The 23,091-nt window shown below is 45.1% G+C and overlaps 1 protein-coding gene across 5 annotated transcripts in view; it reads left to right on the forward strand.

The window, feature by feature from the left end:
* ARHGAP9 (Rho GTPase activating protein 9) overlaps nucleotides 1–19,852 on the forward strand; it is a 125,696-nt gene extending 105,844 nt beyond the window's left edge. For all 5 annotated transcript variants that reach the window (XM_075199374.1, XM_075199373.1, XM_075199375.1 and 2 more), the window contains one exon: nucleotides 19,230–19,852. In XM_075199374.1, coding sequence (XP_075055475.1) covers nucleotides 19,230–19,419 — 190 coding nt within the window. In that variant the 3' untranslated portion in view covers nucleotides 19,420–19,852. The remainder of the gene's footprint in view (nucleotides 1–19,229) is intronic.
* Nucleotides 19,853–23,091: the final 3,239 nt, after the last annotated feature.

Below are 23,091 nucleotides of genomic sequence, written 5' to 3' on the forward strand. Positions count from 1 at the left end.
TGAGATAAGCTGCAACATTTACATCTGGTACGCTTACACCCTTATCATTGTAATAGGGTGATGTACTATAATATTTGGTTTCTGGTTTCTTCTCCACTGGTGTTTTTGGTCCTATTGTGGATTTCTGTGTGTTCCCATTTTTATTAGAGATGAGCGCGCTCGGATTTATGAAATCCGAGCCCACCCGAACGTTGCCGATCCGAGTCGGATCCGAGACAGATCCGGGTATTGGCGCCAAATTCAAATCTGAAACTGAGGCTCTGACTCATAATCCTGTTGTCGGATCTTGCGATACTCGGATCCTATAAATTCCCCGCTAGTCGCCGCCATCTTCACTCGGGCATTGATCAGGGTAGAGGGAGGGTGTGTTAGGTGGTCCTCTGTCCTGCTATATCTCGTGCTGTTCAGTTAAGTTCTGTGCTGTTCAGTTAAGTTCTGTGCTGTGCTGTGCTGTGCTGTGCTCAGTCCAGTGGTGCTGTGTCCTGTGCTCTGTCCTTCTGAGGTCAGTGGTGCTGCTGGGTCCTGTGCTGTGTCCTGTTCAGTCCAGTGGTGCTGTGTCCTGTGCTCTGTGCTTCTAAGGGCATAGATATTTCCCCAATATTCCCAAGTGTTTAAAAAAATAAAAAAAAGTTATTTAAAAAAAATACAAAAAACTAATTAATTTTTTTTTTAATTACAACAAAATTTGCACAACCAATCCTGCAGTATAAGCCCATTGGTACTGCAATATTACCAAGTTCACACATTCAGCAGTAAAAGTCCAGTGATTCTGCAATATTACAAAGTTCACACATTCTGCAGTATCAGTCCAGTGGTGCTGTGTCCTGTGCTCTGTCCTGTTCAGTCCAGTGGTGCTGTGTCCTGTGCTCTGTGCTTCTAAGGGCATAGTTATTTCCCCATTATTCCCAAGTGTTTAAAAAATAAAAAAAAAGTTATAAAAAAAATTAAAAATAAAAATAAAAAATAATAATAATTATAACCAAATTTGCAAAACCAATCCAGCAGTATATAAGCCCATTGGTACTGCAATATTACCAAGTTCACACATTCAGCAGTAAAAGTCCAGTGGTACTGCTATTACAAAGTTCACTGATTCAGCAGTGTATAAGTCCAGTGGTACTGCTATTACAAAGTTCACTGATTCAGCAGTGTATAAGTCCAGTGGTACTGCTATTACAAAGTTCACTGATTCAGCAGTATAAGTCCAGTGGTACTGCTATTACAAAGTTCACTGATTCAGCAGTGTATAAGTCCAGTGGTACTGCTATTACAAAGTTCACTGATTCAGCAGTGTATAAGTCCAGTGGTACTGCTATTACAAAGTTCACTGATTCAGCAGTATAAGTCCAGTGGTACTGCTATTACAAAGTTCATTGATTCAGCAGTGTGTAAGTCCAGTGGTACTGCTATTACAAAGTTCACTGATTCAGCAGTATAAGTCCAGTGGTACTGCTATTACAAAGTTCACTGATTCAGCAGTGTATAAGTCCAGTGGTACTGCTATTACAAAGTTCACTGATTCAGCAGTGTATAAGTCCAGTGGTACTGCTATTACAAAGTTCACTGATTCAGCAGTATAAGTCCAGTGGTACTGCTATTACAAAGTTCACTGATTCAGCAGTGTGTAAGTCCAGTGGTACTGCTATTACAAAGTTCACTGATTCAGCAGTATAAGTCCAGTGGTACTGCTATTACAAAGTTCACTGATTCAGCAGTATAAGTCCAGTGGTACTGCTATTACAAAGTTCACTGATTCAGCAGTATAAGTCCAGTGCTACTCTCCTGTGCCGCATATAATTTTTAAAGGCTTTGCCGAGTGTGTGTGGCTTAGGGGTACGCTCTCTTGTGCTACATATAATGGAAAATCAAAATTTGGAGGATAAAGTAGGGAAAGATCAAGACCCACTTCCTCCTAATGCTGAAGCTGCTGCCACTAGTCATGACATAGACGATGAAATGCCATCAACGTCGTCTGGCAAGCCCGATGCCCAATCTCCTAGTACAGGGCATGTAAAATCCAAAAAGCCCAAGTTCTCCAAAAATAGCAAAAAGAGAAACTTAAAATCATCTGAGGAGAAACGTAAAGTTGGCAATATGCCATTTACGACACGGAGTGGCAAGGAATGGCTTAGGTCCTGGCCCGTGTTCATGACTAGTGGTCCAGCTTCACCCAAGGATCTAAGCCCTCCTCCTCCCCCCCCCCTACAAAAAATTTAAGAGAGTTATGCTGTCAACAACAACAATAAAACAGCAAATAACTCTGCCTTCTAAACAGATGACATCACAAATCCCCAAGGCGAGTCCAAGGGTGGTGTTGGTTGTGAACCCTGACCTTCCCATCACTGTACAGGAAGAGGTGACTCCATCCAGCATTTGCAGCACGCCCTCTGCATATGCTGGAAGGATCACCCACAGTCCAGTTACAGATTTGGCTAATGAAGGTGTGAATGTTGTACACTGGGAGGAGGATATTGATGTAGCTGGCGCTGAGGAGGATGTTGATGATTATGATGCAGACAGATACCAAATTGCCTTTCTCAATTTCTATTTATACTCTAGATCATATAACGGCTGAAAAGTTTTCTGTTTTACTCCTAGTGGAGAGGGGATCTGATGCAGACAGATACCAAACTGCCTTTGTCCATTTCTTTGTATATTTGAATTTCTAGTTCTACAGTCTATGCAGGCTGCTTTATTTATATTCAACTACAAGTGTAGGGGGGGGGGGGGGGGGGCATAGATAGCCACCAAAGTAACGTGGTCCATTTAATTTCACTTTCTAGCTCCACAGTCTGTGCAGCCTGCTTTTTTTATCTTCAAAGTATTTATATTTACAAGCCTTGCAATTTAAATTAACTAGAGGTAGTGACGTGGTAGAACTCCAAAAGGCAGTTTGGAAGCCCCTGTACAAACTGGCTCTATGTTTTAACTGAGTTGTCCCCTGTGACAGACCCGGGCCTTATATTGAGAATATCGTGCCAACCCGGTCTGTCCTCAGTGGGCCAATTGAACAACCATGGCCCACTCTGTTATTAAATGCCGCCCGGTGGCCAGATCTGTTATTACTGTGGTGTCCAGAGAGGGAGGGGAGAGGCAACTCACAGGAAGTGTGAATCAGCTGTGGACCCTGTGACATCAAAAAGTAGTGGAACGGGTTAAAAAAAGGAGGGTCAGGACCTTATCTAAAATCAGTAGGGGGTCTCTCCCTGTTTGCTAACTATTGTTCTAGCAAGTCTGCAACACAGTCTGAATGGCACCATCACAGCAAGGGGTGACCACTGATGTCATGCACTATTTCCACCCCGGTTACCACCCAAACTCTTCACACCACCAATCACAAGAGGACAGTGAGTGGGGGGGGGGGTGGTGAGAAGGGACCAAAAAGGAGCTGTCTGGGGGATGGAGGTTGTTGTTGGAGAATCTGGAGACAGCAAGGACCTGTTAGAGAGTAACCGTATTCTCGCAGGGCCTTAAAGGAATGCTTGAGGCAGGAGCTTCTTGACAGAGATCGGACAGTGTACCTCTAGGACTGATTCTGTTACCACTCCATCGGGAGACACTCGCAGATTCTGGGGAATTGGTGAGCCTACATCCGTAGGGAGACTGATACCCAGGGTCCCACCAAGCTGGTGGAGAGTTGGCCGAGCGGCTGGGATCAGCAAGATACACAGACCCACCTTAAGGATCAGAAACCCTGGCCCACTTGGATTGTCAGCTGTGGATTTTATTACCAGGAGTTTGGGCCTGCTAGGACTCTGTGCTTGGAGGTAACCTGCTGGGGATTTTGTTGGGGAGTTTTACTTGCACTGGTGATTTTCTGACACTTGATATATTTGGCGGGGGGAACAAGTTTCTCCTTGGGGAGCACTGTTGTATTTTACTAAGTGTGTGCACTTTGTTTAATAAAAGGGATTATTATTTCTTTCCTGTCTCCTTACCTGTGTGACCTGTGAACCTAGAGGACCGGGTATCTAGAGAGCTTTGGTAATAACCCCGGTGTCCTCACAATTTTGGTGGCAAGCAGTGGGGTCACACAGTCCCAACGTTTGGGTAGAGCGCAGGGACTCGTATCCAGATACGGTCAGGCTCTGTAAGGACACAAGGCAACAGTCTGTCAGCACCAGTGTTAGTAAAAAAAAAAAAAAAAAAAAACCCTAGCTAGGAAGTCAGCAGGAATGGCCACAGAAGCAGAGCAGATCAGCTTAAAAGCCACAGAGAGATTCTATATGAAAGCAAGGAAACAACACTTGCAGGGGTTCTGCAGAACCAAAGGGGTGGACTTTGATGACACAGACGTGCGTGAAGTTCTGGTGGCCAAACTAATGGAATGGGAAAAGGCCCACCCTGAGGAGATGGAAGAGTCAGAGGTGGAAGAGGAGGAGGCCAAAGACCAGCCACAGAGACCCCCTAGTGGGACACAACCCAGACCACCGTCCGGCACTCCAGCAGTGCTGCAAGATTGGCTGACAGCACTGGGGGAAAGGGCAACCCTGCATGAAAGGGCAGCCGTACTCCAAGCAATGTTGGGGGTAGCATATGAGGTACCCCAGATTCAGAGAGTAGAAGGTCGGGGAGAGGCCCGGTTGAGACCTCAGCTGGGATATAGTGGAGTCCCAATTTTTAAAGAGGCAGACACAGACATTGATACCCATCTCCAGGTTTTTGAAAACTTGATGGGAGTCCATGGGATTGAGGAGGAAGAGTGGTCCAAATATCTGGGACCCAGCCTGACTGGGAGAGCGCTGGAAGCTTACCAGGCTCTAAGCCCTCACGAATGTGGGGATTATGGTACAGTGAAAAAGGCACTGATGGTAAAATTCCAGTTAAATGCAGAGACCTACAGATACAAGTTCAGGACTTTGAATAAAGGAGGGTCACAGTCGCACCAGGAATTTGCCAGCCAGCTACAGAGGGCCTGCGAGAAATGGATGGAAGGGAAAGGGGCCCGCTCCGCTAAGCAAATTAAAGAGCTCATTATGCTGGAGCAGCTGACTCTAAAAATGGCCCCAGAGATCCGGGAATGGCTGGCGGACAGAAAACCTGAGACCCTGGAGGAGGCAGCAGGGCTAGCTGATGAGTATGTGGTGAGTCGACCAAGATGGAGAGCCCCTAGTATGCCTAGTCAAGCAGCTGCAGGGAGGGGGAGCCGAACAATTCCAGCAGGTCTAGTGACACCGGGAGCCCCCTTTATTAGAGAGAACTCTGCCCGGAATCCAAGAGATGAACCAGCCCGATCCAGACCCTGGGACCTGAATCCAAAGAGGTGCTTTCGGTGCAACCAGGTGGGGCACTTCCAGAGAGATTGCCCCCGTACCAGAAGTCCGATCCCAGGAGCCAGAGCTGCACCAGTGGCCGCTGTACAGTATGCCCCAGGAGATTTTGAAATCGGCATTGAGGCCGAGCCACCCTGTCCTGATGTGCCAGAGGCAAGGGACGGGGTGTATGTGGTGAACCTGATTTTGGGGAAGGGGAGGCAGAGCCCTAGGAATATGCAGGGTCATCTACAGGACGTGTGGGTGGGGGACTGCAAGGTTCAGGGGTTGAGAGACTCAGGAGCATCCCTGACCCTGGTGGAGCCTGATATAATTAAAAGATCCCAAGTTATGGAGGGACAGCAGGTCCGGATTTCCACGGTGGGGGGCCATCTTGCAGATATTCAGGTGGCCCGGGTACATTTGGATTGGAGGGCGGGATTTGGAATGATGGAGGTGGGCATTCTGGATGGACTACCAGCAAAAGTGATTTTGGGGAATGATTTGGGCCAGGGATTGGTCACTCACTTTGTGCAAGCTGTGACCCGCAGCCAGAGCCGAGCACAAGCCACAGCAGCACAAGAAGCCGCAACGCCAAGGAGACCACCAAGATTAACCCCGGCAACCAGAACCAAGGAGCCAGAGGCAGCACCGTTGGTGAGTAACCCAGAAATATCTGATGTTGTACCAGAAATTGGTTTGGGGGAGGAGGACAGAAGGGAATTTAGGAAGGCCCAACAGACTGACCCATCCCTAGCCAAACTGAGGAGTGCAGCAGACGCTGGGGGAGGGGAAGTGGCAGGCAGTAAAGTAGTGTGGGACAAAGGACTGTTATATAGGGTAGTCACCCCCACCCTAGATCAAGACCCAGGGACAGAAGTGAAGCAGTTGGTAGTACCATGGGCTTACCGGACCCATTTATTAGCGCTGGCCCATGACATTCCAGCAGCGGGGCACTTTGGGACTAGAAAAACGTTGGCCCGGTTGTTGCGGACTTTTTTCTGGCCTCAAGTCACCCAGGATGTGAAACGTTACAAAGCCTCCTGTGACACCTGTCAGAGAATAGGGAGAGCCCCTAAGAAAGTTCCACTACAATCCCTGCCTATAATTGAGGAGCCCTTTGCCCGGGTGGCTATAGATATCGTAGGTCCATTAGCCATCCCCAGTTACACCGGAAAAAGATTCATCCTCACCCTGGTGGACTTTGCCACCAGATACCCAGAGGCAGTAGCCCTGTCGTCCATAGACGCAGAGCATGTGGCCCAGGCTCTGGTGGACATTTTCAGCCGGGTAGGATATCCCAGGGAAGTGGTTACTGACCAGGGGACCCAATTCCAAGGGGACCTAGTCCAGACCCTATGGGAAAAGTGGGGCATTAAGCCCCTACGAACCACCCCGTACCATCCCCAGACCAATGGGTTATGTGAGCGTTTCAATGGAACGCTGAAACACCTCCTGAAGGCATATGTACAGTCTGAAGGGAGAGACTGGGACAGGGCCCTGCAGCAGCTCCTGTTTGCATACAGGGAAGTACCCCAGGAGTCCACCGGATACTCTCCTTTCGAACTTCTGTATGGCCGGAGGGTACGAGGCCCCCTAGACCTGGTTAGAGAGAGCTGGGAAGGAACATTCCAGGCCAATGAGCAGCCTATCCTTAAATATGTAGAGAAGATGAGGGAGAGGATGAAGAGAGTAGCGCAGCTGGCGCAAGGCCATTTAAAAGGAGCCCAGGCAAGACAAAAAGAGTGGTACGATGCCCACGCTCAGGATAGGAAGCTGAACGCAGGACAGAAGGTGATGGTGCTAATCCCAATGAGACGGAATAAACTTCAAGCCACCTGGGATGGCCCATACAAAGTGGTGAGGCAGGTAGGGCCGGTTAACTATGTAGTAGCGCTGGATGATGAGGAAACCTGGCTGAAAACCTTCCACATCAATCGACTAAAAGGTTATGTGGAACGGCAAGTGGCAGCAATGGTGGTGTGTTGTCCCCCCATGGGTCCCACAGAGGTAGACCCCCTACTGGAGATGATAGGGGAGGTGAGAGAGGAAAAGGGGGTGGAGACAGTGACAGTGGGGACGCAGCTAGGAGAGGGACAGAGGCAGGAAATGAGGGAGGTACTGGAGAAGGAGCAGGCCCAATTTACCTGTAAGCCCGGTCGTACCCACCTAGCCACCCACCATGTAGACACGGGGGAGGAGAAGCCCATAAGGCAGGTAGCATACCGCATGACCCCCGCTGTACTGGCCCAAGTACGGAAGGAGATAGAGGAAATGCTGGCCTTAGGAGTAATTAAGAAGTCAAATAGTCCATGGGCTGCAGGGGTGGTATTGGTCCCGAAGAAGGATGGGACCACCCGCTTCTGCGTGGACTACCGTAAACTAAATGAGGTCACCACCACTGATGCTTATCCCATGGCCCGAATAGATGAGCTACTAGACAGGCTAGGGGCAGCCAAGTTTGTGTCAACTTTGGATCTGAGTAAGGGCTATTGGCAAATTCCCCTCACCCCCGAGGCTCAGGAGCGGTCAGCCTTTATAACCCCACTGGGATTGTTTGAATGTACGACAATGCCGTTTGGGATGAAAAATGCTCCAGCCACATTCCAACGGATGGTTGATGACCTGTTGGGGGGGTGTCAGGAATTTGCCCAGGCTTACTTAGATGACATTGCCATCTTCAGCCAGACGTGGGAGGATCACTTAGTGCAGGTGTCAGAGGTCCTGAGGAGAATCAGGCAGGCAGGGTTGACCATTCGCCCAGACAAATGCTTCATGGGCATGGCAGAAGTGCAATACTTGGGGCACCGTGTTGGTGGGGGAATCATACGACCTGAACCGGCAAAAGTAGAAGCCATTGTTCAGTGGCCCCGACCCACCAACCAAAAGCAAGTACGAGCGTTCCTCGGGATCGCAGGGTACTACAGAAAATTTGTGCCGCAGTATAGCACTGTTGCCAGGCCCCTGACTGACTTGACAAAGAAAAAATACTCTAGACGTATAGAATGGACCCCAGAGTGCGAGGGAGCCTTTGACGCTCTGAAGGCAGCATTGACCCAGTCCCCAGTGTTAGCAGCCCCAGACTTCAAGAAACGATTTCTGGTACAGACAGATGCTTCAGGGTGTGGACTCGGTGCTGTGCTCAGCCAAGTGGGGGAGGATGGGCATGAGCACCCAGTAGTTTATTTATCCCGAAAGCTGGTGGATAGAGAGGTAGCCTATGCCACCATTGAAAAAGAATGCCTGGCCATAGTGTGGGCCCTAAAGAAATTACAACCCTACATTTATGGGCAAGAGTTCACAGTAATTACAGACCACAACCCCCTTTACTGGTTACAAAGATCTGCTGGGGAAAATGGGAGGTTATTACGGTGGAGTTTAGCATTACAAGGTTATAACTTTACTATCTCGCACAAAAAGGGAAAAGACCACTCAAATGCGGACGGACTCTCCAGAAGAGAGGAGGAGAACCCTTCATTAAGGAACCCACCGTGCCAAGGAGAACATCTGGAGCCCGACCACCAGACTCCAACTGTCCCCTTGATTTAATAAGGGGGAGGTATGTGACAGACCCGGGCCTTATATTGAGAATATCGTGCCAACCCGGTCTGTCCTCAGTGGGCCAATTGAACAACCATGGCCCACTCTGTTATTAAATGCCGCCCGGTGGCCAGATCTGTTATTACTGTGGTGTCCAGAGAGGGAGGGGAGAGGCAGCTCACAGGAAGTGTGAATCAGCTGTGGACCCTGTGACATCAAAAAGTAGTGGAACGGGTTAAAAAAAGGAGGGTCAGGACCTTATCTAAAATCAGTAGGGGGTCTCTCCCTGTTTGCTAACTATTGTTCTAGCAAGTCTGCAACACAGTCTGAATGGCACCATCACAGCAAGGGGTGACCACTGATGTCATGCACTATTTCCACCCCGGTTACCACCCAAACTCTTCACACCACCAATCACAAGAGGACAGTGAGTGGGGGGGGGGGGTGGTGAGAAGGGACCAAAAAGGAGCTGTCTGGGGGATGGAGGTTGTTGTTGGAGAATCTGGAGACAGCAAGGACCTGTTAGAGAGTAACCGTATTCTCGCAGGGCCTTAAAGGAATGCTTGAGGCAGGAGCTTCTTGACAGAGATCGGACAGTGTACCTCTAGGACTGATTCTGTTACCACTCCATCGGGAGACACTCGCAGATTCTGGGGAATTGGTGAGCCTACATCCGTAGGGAGACTGATACCCAGGGTCCCACCAAGCTGGTGGAGAGTTGGCCGAGCGGCTGGGATCAGCAAGATACACAGACCCACCTTAAGGATCAGAAACCCTGGCCCACTTGGATTGTCAGCTGTGGATTTTATTACCAGGAGTTTGGGCCTGCTAGGACTCTGTGCTTGGAGGTAACCTGCTGGGGATTTTGTTGGGGAGTTTTACTTGCACTGGTGATTTTCTGACACTTGATATATTTGGCGGGGGGAACAAGTTTCTCCTTGGGGAGCACTGTTGTATTTTACTAAGTGTGTGCACTTTGTTTAATAAAAGGGATTATTATTTCTTTCCTGTCTCCTTACCTGTGTGACCTGTGAACCTAGAGGACCGGGTATCTAGAGAGCTTTGGTAATAACCCCGGTGTCCTCACATCCCCCCTCCAGTGTGTACTCGGAAAGAGTTTTTAGTGCAGCGGGGAACCTGGTCAGTGAGCGGCGAAGAAGGTTGCTTCCTCACAACGTTGAAAAAATGATGTTTATAAAAATGAATAATCAATTCCTCAATGAAGTACAACACTGCCCTCCAGACAGTACAGAGGGACCTGTGGTTGTGGAGTCCAGCGGGGACGAATTGATAATGTGTGAGGAGGAGGAAGTACACACTGTAGGGGGAGAGGAATCAGAGGTTGAGGATGAGGACGACATCTTTCCTCAGTAGAGCCTGTTTAGTTTGTACAGGGAGAGATGAATTGTTTTATTGGTGTGGGGGCCCAAACAAACCAATCATTTCAGCCACAGTTGTTTGGTAGTCCCTGTCGCTGAAATGATTGGTTTGGTAAAGTGTGCATGTCCTATTTCAACAACATAAGGGTGGGTGGGAGGACCCACTCCTCTACGCAGTCCAGGTACATTATTCGGTGCGATTCATACCAGTTGATGGTTTTCTTATTATATTGTGGGGACCACTCCACTACGCAGTCCAGAAAGATACCTCGTTGCAACGTTTTGGACTAAGAACTATATTGTGAGGTGTTCAGAATACACGGTAAATTAGTGGAAATGCTTGTTATTGAATGTTATTGAGGTCAATAATAGCGTAGGAGTGAAAATAAGCCCAAAAACTTGATTTTTTAACTTTTTATGCTTTTTTCAAAAAAAATCCGAATCCAAAACCTTAAATCCGAACCAAAACCTTTCGGCAGGTGTTTTGCGAAACAAATCCGAACCCAAAACATCGAGAAAATCCGGATCCAAAACACAAAACACGAGACCTCAAAAGTCGCCGGTGCACATCCCTAATTTTTATACCAATATACTACACTATTGTGCGCCTCCTCCTCCATCTTTTTTTACAAGTTATTCCCATGCTACACCGCTTGGTATTAGGAGGATTGGCAGCCACCTGCACATGGGAAGTGTTTTTTGAGAAGATTTTCAGACTTTGTTCTGGACTGTTGGTGATTTGCTACGAGCGCCATATTTTGTATCTTTCTATTTTGTAATATATATATATATATATATATATATATATATATATATATATATACAAGTTAACCCGTGCATGATGCTCATGCATTCTAGTCAAATCAAGCTACTTAAGGTGTTAAAAAGGTTCTTGTCATGCATTTGGGCCTAGCCCAGGCCTCCTCAGGGGAAGAGCGTTACTTCCCGATGCAAGCGCCCTTTTTTAACGTGGTTTTGTCCACATGTCACCACCTCATCATTTTTCTCTATCACCTCATCCTTCATCTTCATCGCCACATCCTTCATCAAGCTACTTAAGGTGTTAAAAACTCCCCACTGTCACCCCCGGCAACCACCAACCACTCCCAACTGTCACTTCTCCTTCAAGAAATATATAGGTCAGTGTATAACTCTGCCCAGCAGGTGGCGCTGCAGCTTGGTTTTTTCTCCCCACACGCCACTAGGCATTTATATAGTAGATATATATATATATATATATAAGATTGGAGAAAAAGAGGATTCTGATGTTTGAGTGATTCTGCAGATTTTTATAATATAATCAAACATCTGGTTCCTATTGAGGATATGCCAATACTACTTCAAGCATTTGTATCCCGCTGTGTTACTGCAGTAGCCTGTACAATTCTGTCTAGAAAAAGAGGTGCAGCGATTGCAGATGTTACAGCCGGTGACTCAATATCTTTGTTATTGCCATATTATACCAGTACTTTATTCATACACTGTCTGCCTGTAAATGGATGGATTTATGATTATACTGTTCTGGGAGTATTCAAAACCTGGATCAGAACTCATCTGTTAAATTATTATTTGCCTTATTTTGCCAAGCATAGAGGAACCATAGTATAAGGCTAGCCGTCATTGTATGTTGCCCCTTTATGTACAGTCATGGCCAAAAGTTTTGAGAATGACACAAGTATTGGTTTTCACAAAGTTTGCTGCTTCAGTGTTTTTAGACCTTTTTGTCAGATGTTGCTATGGTATACTGAAGTAAAATTACAAGCATTTCATAAGTGTCAAAGACTTTTATTGACAATTGCATTAAGTTTTTGAAGATCTTTGCAATTTGCCCTGGCATGCTGTCAATCAGCTTCTGGGCCACATAGTGACTGATGACTGATGGCCTCCCGTTCTTGCCTAATCAATGCTTGGAGAATTTGTGGGTTTTTATTATGCCACCCGCCTCTTGAGGATTGACCACAAGTTCTCAATGGGATTAAGATCTGGGGAGTTTCCTGTCCATAGACCGAACATTTTTATGTTTTGATCCCAAAGCCACTTATTTATCATGTTTTGCCTTATGGCAAAGTGCTCCATCATGCTGGAAAAGGGATTGGTCATCACCAAAATGTTCTTGGATGGTTAGGAGAAGTTGCTCTTGGAGGATGTTTTGGCACCATTCTTTATTCATGGCTGTGTTTTTACAGATACCCCATACAATCTGAAAGGGGACTCATCAGAGAAAATGACTTTGCCCCAGTCCTCAGCAGTCCAATCCCTGTATCTTTTGCAGAATATCTGTCCCTGATGTTTTTCCTGGAGAGAAGTGGCTTCTTTACTGGCCTTCTTGACACCAGGCCATCCTCCAAAAGTCTTTGCCTCACTGTGCATGCAGAAGCACTCACACTCGTCTGCTGCCATTCCTGAGCAAGCTCTGCACTGGTGGTTCCGATCCCGCAGCTGAATCAACTGTAGGAGACGGTCCTGGCGCTTGCTGGATGTTCTTGGGCAACCTGAAGCCTTCTTCACAACAATTGAACCTCTTTCCTTGAAGTTCTTGATGATCCGATAAATGGCTGATTTAGGTGCAATTTTATTAGCAGCAAAATCCTTGCATGTGAAGCCCTTTTTGTACAAAGCAATGATGACTGCATGTGTTTCTTTGCAGATAACCATGGTTAGCAGAGAAAGAACAATGATTGCAACCACCACCCTCCTTTTAAAGCTTCCAGTCTGTTATTGTAACCCAATCCGCATGGCAGAGTGATCTCCAGCCTTGTCCTCGTCAACGCTCTCTCCTTTTATGACAGGCCTGAAATGCTGTGGAAATGTTGTTTTTGGGATTAAGTTCATTGTCATGGCAAAGAGGGACTTTTCATCTGCAATTCATCTGATCACTCTTCATGACATTCTGGAGTATATGTAACTTGTCATCATAAAAACTGAGGCAGCAGACTTTGTGAAAAATAATATTTGTGTCTTTCTCATAACTTTTGGTCAAGACTGTAGACTATGAGCAGACTTAGGGACATGTGTCTGCTACACACTCCCAGTGATGTCACATATTCCTTGCCACTTTGCCACACCCCCAATATATTTTAAGAAGAATATCACACCTGAAGAATATTAATAAGACACTAGATAAGAGAAGATAAATGGGTTGTGGGGAAGAGAAGACAAATAAGCGCTACTGTGCTGAATGGTGAAATCTGCAAGCAGGGTTATTTACACCATCATATAAATAAATGGTAATAATAATAATAATACTAATAATATCACCCTAATAGAAACTATGTTTAGTCCTTTAACAAGAATATTTTTTACATTCATCATTTAATATTTATATTAGACAAATACTAAAGGGACATATAACTATATAGACCTAGAGTCCCTTTAGGTAAGATGATGTTTTAATTTTTGTTTATAAAGCAATTGATTTGTTCTATACAATTCTAGGGGGCATATTCAATTGACGGCGGGATCGCCGAAAATCCCGCGCTCGAAAAATATTACCATTAATACGGTAATCCTGCGCGTAAATACCGTTAATACAGTAATTTACTCGCTGGATTTCAGCTCGCAGCTCAGGGAGCCGCGAGCTGAAATCCAGTGAGATCTTACTGTATTAACGGTAATATCTTTCGAGCGCGGGATTTTCGGCGATCCCGCCGTCAATTGAATAGCCTTATTTAGATGCATTTATGTTGATTGTATGATGCAATCTCAGATTGTATGATCTTAGAACAATCCTCCCTCACCTCCTCCCCTGTATTCCATACTTGCCAACTTTTGAAAATTAATTTCAGGGAGAACGTAAAAACCATTGTGGGCGTGTCCTGATACACCCAATGGGCGTGCCCTGTTTCGCCTAATGGGAGTGCCCTGCTACTATAGCTGTTACGTAGATCATTTTGCTGCAAAATTAGGTATAATAATATAAAAGTGACCGAATGTGCAGACATATGAGGTGAGTGTGTGTATTTATAATATTGGGCTTTTGTTGTACTTATACTATAATGATATCAAAGTGACCAAATGTGCAGGCTTGGTCACTTTGATATCATTATAGTATAGGTAAAACAAAAGCCCAATAATATAAATACACTGTATTTACATTACTGCACCTTACCCCTTAATTATGATCTGGTCCGCACATTGCCTCTCCTCTCACTGACTCACCGATTACTGCCGCTCAGCTCACTGCCTCTCCTCATTGCTGTGTGAGTCCTGGGCGAAGCTCCATGCTCAGCGATGGTTGGCATCTTCTGGGAGGTGAGATCAGGTTGCGTCATCAAGCCAATGACGTCACCCGGTGCACATGCACAGTTTCATTCAGTTTGGAACACAGTCTACTGTCCCGGGAGTCAGGGAGATCTCCCAGTATTCCGGGAGTCTCCCGGACATTCCGGGAGAGTAGGCATCTATGCTGTATTCTTATAAATAGATAATTCCTTTCTAGAAATATGTATAAACCATCTTTAATAGCAACACAATAGATGTATAACCATGGGCTGGCTAGCAGACTTTAGCCTGGGGGACAAGCACACAGCACTGGCCCATAAGTAGTTGCCCATCCTTAAAGAGTGGTTTTCGGTACAATATATATTTATCAATATTTATCAATATAAAAAAAAGGTTATTTTAGTGTTGCCCAACCCAGCGATACTTTATTGTTATAAATGGTAAATCTTAAATAATGAAAATAAATAATGCAACAAAAAATAATTTTCACTTTATATTGCATTTTATTTGTTATATCTTCTTCCTACAGGACCTTATTCTTTACATAACTGGCTGATTAAAATGGGGTATATATATATATATATATATATATATATATATATATATATATATATATATATATATATATAAATACATACACTATATAGCTATATAAGTACAACAATAAGGGCGGCAAATAACAGATATGTCTGTCCCATCATCACACTACTGTCCCATTCATCACACTGTGCCACCTTCATTACACTGTTCCCCTTCATCACACTGTTTCCCTGTTTTCACACTATTACCCCTTTATCACACAGTGTCCATAATCACACTGTTTGCCCTCACTACACTGTGCCCCTTATCACACTGTGCCTCGCAATCAGGGCCGGACTGGGACTAAAAATCAGCCCTGGCATTTCAAGCATACAGGCCCATCTCTGTTGATGAGCATGAAAAAAACTGGGTGCCGCTAAGGGCGTGGCCACATTATGTAGGGGGCGTGGTCAAGATGGGGCATTGATACATACATTACATACATTATAATAAAACATTACATTTATCAGGCCCTCCCTATCATGCCACCCCTCCACCACAGAAGCACATTACAACACCCCCAGTCCACTGCACTTATCTATGCTTCTGATTCTGCTGACATCCATCAGGATGGGAACTTCCTGTAGAGTGAGCAGGGAAACTCTCAGTCTCACAAGATTAATAAATCTCATGAGACTTAGAGCTCCTCGGCTTGCTCTGCAGGCTGTGTCCTATCCAGGGACTGGGAGTAGCTATCCGCTCCCTCCTGCTAACCAGAGCTGGACTTAGTCTCAGGGGGTCCTAGGCACTTAAGACAGGGGGCTCCTATGATGTAATATGGTTATTAGATACATTTTCAACAAATACATAGGCAATACTGTGAGCACTATTAGGTGAACACAGTTCTGCCTTCACAAGCAGTACAATGTGAAGTAGGACATAGCTCCCAACTGTCCTTGCAATCAGACCAAATCCTGACTAAGCGGGACAGTCACCCACCAAATTCAGGACAGTTGGCAGACTGTCCTGGTCTCTCTTACCTGTCTTGTCATTGTCACCACTTGTGGCTGCTGGTGTCTTTAGATCAGTTGCTGCTTGTCTGGATCCTGGAATGTTGGGGGCCCTATTTGGAAAAAAAAAATGGGTACATGAAAGTTAGAAAACTCCAAACAGCACCAATGTTAACTCAATATAGCACCCACGTTATAAAATTAGGCCTCACGCCAGTCCCAACATTAAAATAATAGTATTCCCATTTAATAAATAAATCTATTTCCCTCCCTCCAAACAACCTCAGCAAGAAATTAAATAGCATTTATGTTTAATAAAAATGACCATTTCCCACAAACATCCCAGGCATTAAATAATTCATAATCACATTTCATAATTAGACCTCATTTTCCCCAAACAGCCCCACATTCACTTAATAGCACACATTATAGTCATAAACTGTCCCCCACACACATTATAGTCATATACTGTTCCCACACACATTGGCCATTTTTATTTTCCCCCTCCTACAGCCATTGCCCCCCCTTGCAGACATTTTCAATCACCCCCTCTTCCCCCTGCAGACATTTTCAATCACCCCCTCTTCCCCTGCAGACATTTTCAATCACTCCCTCTTCCACTGCAGACATTTTCAATCACCCCCTCTTCCCCTGCAGACATTTTCAGTCACCCCCTCTTCCCCCTGCAGACATTTTCACTCACCCCCTCTTCCCCTGCAGACATTTTCACTCACCCCCCCTTCCCCCTGCAGACATTTTCACTCACACCCCCCTGCAGACATTTTCACTCATCCCCCCCTTTCGCCTGCACTTTCACTCACCCCCCCATCCCCCTGCAGACATTTATTGCCCCTCTCCCCCCCCTGCAGACATTTATTGCCCCTCTCCCCCCCGCAGACATTTATTGCCCCCTCCCCCCCCCTGCACACATATTCCTTTTGTCTCCCCCCTCCCTGCACACACATTCCGTTTGTCTCCCCCTCTCCACACATATTCCGTTTGTCTCCCCCCCCTCCCTCCCTCCCTGCACACATATTCCGTTTGTCTCCCCCCCCCTGCACACATATTCCGTTTGTCTCCCCCCCCCCTGCACACATATTCCGTTTGTCTCCCGCTGCTCCCTGCACACATATTCTTTACACTTACCTCAACACTGACAGCTGCCTCCACTGCAGCTCATCCTACGCGGGAGCCGGGCCGGCGCACAGAGCCGTCATGACGTCACACGTCATGACGGCTGCACACACAAAAAAAAATTATTTTTTTTTTATTTAATCGGGGTATCACAGGGAGCCGGACCGGCCCATACTGCCATCGGCCCTTCTGGCATTTGCCAGAAGTGCCAGATGGCCAGTCCGGCCCTGCTCGCAATACTGTCCCCCTCATCACACTGCCCTGCAGCCCCTGTCCCCCTGCCCAGCCCGCCCCTGTGTACTTAATCAGTTACATATTGTATAAGGAGTATCACATTCATTTCAGCTGCTGGTTATTGAAATTGGAAGGGAAGAGGACTGCTATGTTGTCATTTTGAAAACGATTAACAAAAATGGTCATATTACTGACGCATCACTGTTGTGTTTTATATGTTTTTGCTATAATGTTAGAATCCACCTGCCACGTAGAGTTAATTTTCTGCCTGAGATTAGGTATTTGCATGCAGAGTATTTTGGCAGATTTGTTTAGATTAGATTAAGTGAGTTAGTGAAGAAATAGTTACGTTCCCGGTATTCTGATTAATTTTTTGCATTGAGTCATTTTTAGTCCACTTCCTGCCTGCCCATGTACAGATCTCATTTCTCTAGGGTTGAGAGAAGCAGCTGCACACATGTTTCTCCGCTGGCCAGGTTAGCCTGTATGATTCAGGATCTGTGTGCCTCACTAATTCACAGAGGAAGTGACTGAGCATCAACCTCTTACAGGGAAACCACTTCATTCTGTGCTATCGAGAGGAGATTCGTATTAGTGTATAATTCCTCTCTAGTGATAGGTCTAAACCAACATTAATATCAACATGTTAGATAGATGAATTTATGAAGTATATTAACTTATACTTTATAAAGTGCAATGCACTAAATTTAGCTGCTCTTTGTAGATGGAGGATATGTTGCTCTTTTTTAATTTTTAAAAATATTTATTACAGTAGTGATATTAATGAAGCAGCAGAGTTCTGTTTTAAATATAACTAAAAGAAGAGAGAAACAGGCAGCAGTACATCCCAGCCTTCCTGCTTCCTGCCATTTTTGTAAATTCTCCTGACCCCAAGAATCATCATCATCATTTATTTATATAGCGCCACTAATTCCGCAGCGCTGTACAGAGAACTCATTCACATCAGTCCCTGCCCCATTGGAGCTTACAGTCTAAATTCCCTAATATAGACACACACTCACACACAGACAGACAAACACTAGGGTCAATTTTTGATAGCAGCCAATTAACCTACCAGTATGTTTTTGGAGCGTGGGAGGAAACCGGAGCACCCGGAGGAAAACCCACGCAAACTCCACACAGATAAGGCCATGGTCGGGAATTGAACTCATGACCCCAGCGCTGTGAGGCAGAAGTGCTAACCACTAGGCCACTGTGCTGCCCAAGAATGGCAATCAGAATCTGAGCTGGTCAGCACCAATGTAGTTGTTTCTTTTAAAGGAGGTAAAAAATGTGAACCATCCATCTACTAGCCAACTTAGCCATCCTCTGCACAGAAAGGTTGTTGCTAGTCATACCGTTTCTCACTGTCTTCCGTATTCTTCTCTTCTGCTTTATCCGTGCCACTCAGCACAATGGCCCAGACACAGATCAGGGTCTCTATTGTGCAGCAATTGTTGGGCATGGTGGCACGAGACTGAACATTGCATGAAATTAAGTTGTACAAACAAGTGCTTTTTATTTTTAGATGGAAGAACCTATTTGAAGTCTATATTGATTGGTTATCCGATGACCAGTATATATTACCCTATCCCCTAATAACACGGGGAAAGGTTGTACCTCAAAAGTGGTATCCTTTGCCCCCTCTAGGGTCACTATAAAACTGTTGGGACCATCATTCCATTGAATGGGAATGAGAATTGGAAATAATAATGCTTCTTACCTTTAACAAGAAATTTAATAATGTCATTTTATGATAAAAACATTACTCTGTTAGAATATTGAATATGATGAGCTCAGTTTTAAATGGCATAAAACTGTTAAAATGTGTCCAGTATTTCCTTACTTTAGCTCTTTACCTCCAGCTAATGTAATCAGTGCAGAATACTGTAAATACACTTTGTGTGGAATTACTATTAATTGTTACTTCTCCTCCACAGAGTCAAAGAACACTGCGAGATGAATCGCATGACCACTCAGAATGTCGGAATTGTTTTTGGGCCAACACTGATGAGGCCAGAGAAAGAACAGTTTGCTAACATTGCTGCCAATATGGTTTATCAGAACCAAGTGGTTGAACATTTTCTCACATACTACGAGGAGATCTTTCCAATTGGTCCAGAGGAATAAAAACATCTGTCCGAAGGTTATTTTTAAAACATTTTACAGCCCTTTGCAATGTGATTGTAGTTCAACAATGAGGACTATGGTCCCAGTAGAACTTATCTATTGTTTCCGTCCCTCAGCATCAGGTATGACCTATTATCATGGAGATTTAAATACACGAAGTCCGAAGTACATTACATAAAGGTAAAGGTACTATACTGGAAAATAAAGGTAATGAAAAACATATTACTGAAACACTGGACAGAGATGTGAAGATCAGACAATGAGACAGTTCCAGCTGGGTCTCCTAATACATCTCTTTTGCATCACATTGGAAGTGATTAAAGGTCAATCGTAATTGAATAATGCTGTTTTATAAGCAGATGTTCAGATTCATTGCAATTTCTTTGTTTTTTTGTTTGTTTTTTACCTTATGCTTAAAGATTGAATTATGCTATTTCCAGTGTAGACTCTTTCTTTAAATGTTGTTTGTTGAGAAATATTACAAGATACTGGAGAATAATCACTGAGCTTAGCCAAAGTAAGTATTTCACAAAAACTGTTGCCTATATGGAGATAACAAAGATAAGACAGTAATTATGGTGCTCCCCTGTGATACATGCACCAATTAAAACACTGGTCCCCTATAGAATGAAATGTAAATGTTTATAAAAGACATTCACATCATCCTATATCTGCAATCTATAAAAGTCCCTGTTATATCCACTTGACAAGTTTCCAGATTCAGACTTACCTGGGCAGAAAGGGAACCATCATTAGTTGATAATAAAAGTACAAACTAAAATGAACAATGTTAGACATAACTAGAGATGAGCGCACTCGGATTTATGAAATCCGAGCCCACCCAAACGTTGCCGATCCGAGTCGGATCCGAGACAGATCCGGGTATTGGCGCCAAATTCAAATCTGAAACTGAGGCTCTGACTCATAATCCCGTTGTCGGATCTCACGATACTCGGATCCTATAAATTCCCCGCTAGTCGCCGCCATCTTCACTCGGGCATTGATCAGGGTAGAGGGAGGGTGTGTTAGGTGGTCCTCTGTCCTGCTATATCTCGTGCTGTACAGTTCAGTGCTGTGCTGTGCTCAGTCCAGTGGTGCTGTGTCCTGTGCTCTGCCCTTCTGAGGTCAGTGGTGCTGCTGGGTCCTGTGCTGTGTCCTGTTCAGTCCAGTGGTGCTGTGTCCTGTGCTCTGTGCTTCTAAGGGCATAGTTATTTCCCCAATATTCCCCTGTGTTTAAAAAAATAAAAAAAAGTTATTTAAAAAAATACCAAAAACTAATTTAATTTTTTTTTAATTACCACAAAATTTGCACAACCAATCCTGCAGTATAAGCCCATTGGTACTGCAATATTACCAAGTTCACACATTCAGCAGTAAAAGTCCAGTGGTACTGCAATATTACAAAGTTCACACATTCTGCAGTATCAGTCCAGTGGTGCTGTGTCCTGTGCTCTGTCCTGCTGAGTTCCGTAGTGCTGCTGGGTCCTGTGCTGTGTCCTGTTCAGTGCTGTGTCCTGTGCTCTGTGCTTCTAAGGGCATAGTTATTTCCCCATTATTCCCAAGTTTTTAAAAAATAAAAAAAAAGTTATAAAAAAAATAAAAATAATTTTTTTTAAAAAAAAATAATTATAACTAAATTTGCAAAACCAATCCAGCAGTATAAGTCCATTGGTACTGCAATATTACCAAGTTCACACATTCTGCAGTATCAGTCCAGTGGTGCTGTGTCCTGTGCTCTGTCCTGCTGAGTTTAGTAGTGCTGCTGGGTCCTGTGCTGTGTCCTGTTCAGTCCAGTGGTGCTGTGTCCTGTGCTCTGTGCTTCTAAGGGCATAGTTATTTCCCCATTATTCCCAAGTTTTTAAAAAATAAAAAAAAAGTTATAAAAAAAAATTAAAATTAAAAATTAAAAAAAAAAAGTAATTATAACCAAATTTGCAAAACCAATCCAGCAGTATAAGTCCATTGGTACTGCAATATTACCAAGTTCACACATTCTGCAGTATCTTGTGCTACATATAATGGAGACCAAAAATTTGGAGGATAAAGTAGGGAAAGATCAAGACCCACTTCCTCCTAATGCTTAAGCTGCTGCCACTAGTCATGACATAGACGATGAAATACCATCAACGTCGTCTTCCAAGCCCGATGCCCAATCTCGTAGTACCGGGCATGTAAAATCCAAAAAGCCCAAGTTAAGAAAAAGTAGCAAAAAGAGAAACTTAAAATCATCTGAGGAGAAACGTAAAGTTGCTAATATGCCATTTACGACACGGAGTGGCAAGGAACGGCTTAGGCCCTGGCCCGTGTTCATGACTAGTGGTTCAGCTTCACCCACGGATCTTATCCCTCCTCCTCCTCCCCCCCCTACAAAAAATTGAAGAGAGTTATGCTGTCAGCAACAAAACAGCAAACAACTCTGCCTTCTAAAGAGAAATTATCACAAATCCTCAAGGCGAGTCCAAGGGTGTTCGTGGTTGTCAAGCCTGACCTTCCCATCACTTTACGGGAAGAGGTGGCTCGGGAGGAGCCTATTGATGATGTAGCTGGCGCTGTGGAGGAACTTGATGATGAGGATGGTGATGTGGTTATTGTAAATGAGGCACCAGGGGGGGAAACAGCTGATGTCCATGGGATGAAAAAGCCCATCGTCATTCCTGGTCAGAAGACCAAAAAATGCACCTCTTCGGTCTGGAGTTATTTTTATCCAAATCCAGACAACCAATGTATGGCCATATGTAGCTTATGTAAAGCTCAAATAAGCAGGGGTAAGGATCTTGCCCACCTAGGAACATCCTCCCTTATACGTCACCTGAATAACCTTCATAGTTCAGTGGTTAGTTTAGGAACTGGGGCTAGGACCCTCATCGGTACAGGGACACCTAAATCCCGTGGTCCAGTTGGATACACACCAGCAACACCCTCCTCGTCAACTTCCTCCACAATCTCCATCAGATTCAGTCCTGCAGCCCAAGTCAGCAGCCAGACTGAGTCCTCCTCAATACGGGACTCATCCGAGGAATCCTGCAGCGGTACGCCTACTACTGCCACTGCTGCTGTTGCTGCTGTTAGTCGGTCATCTTCCCAGAGGGGAAGTCGTAAGACCGCTAAGTCTTTCACAAAACAATTGACCGTCCAACAGTCGTTTGCCATGACCACAAAATACGATAGTAGTCACCCTATTGCAAAGCGTATAACTGCGGCTGTAACTGCAATGTTGGTGTTAGACGTGCGCCCGGTGTCCGCCATCAGTGGAGTGGGATTTAGAGGGTTGATGGAGGTATTGTGTCCCCGGTACCAAATCCCGTCGAGATTCCACTTCACTAGGCAGGCGATACCAAAAATGTACAGAGAAGTACGATCAAGTGTCCTCAGTGCTCTAAAAAATGCGGTTGTACCCACTGTCCTCTTAACCACGGACATGTGAACAAGTGGTTCTGGGCAAACGAAGGACTATATGACTGTGACAGCCCACTGGGTAGATGCATCCCCTTCCGCAGCAACAGCAACAGCTGCATCAGTAGCAGCATCTACAAAATGGCTGCTCGTGCAAAGGCAGGCAACATTGTGTATTACAGGCTTTAATAAGAGGCACAACGCTGACAACATATTAGAGAAACTGGGGGAAATTATCTCCCAGTGGCTTACCCCACTTAGACTCTCATGGGGATTTGT

This window comes from Mixophyes fleayi, chromosome 2, assembly GCF_038048845.1.
Source record: "Mixophyes fleayi isolate aMixFle1 chromosome 2, aMixFle1.hap1, whole genome shotgun sequence".
Classification (NCBI taxonomy): domain Eukaryota; kingdom Metazoa; phylum Chordata; class Amphibia; order Anura; family Limnodynastidae; genus Mixophyes; species Mixophyes fleayi.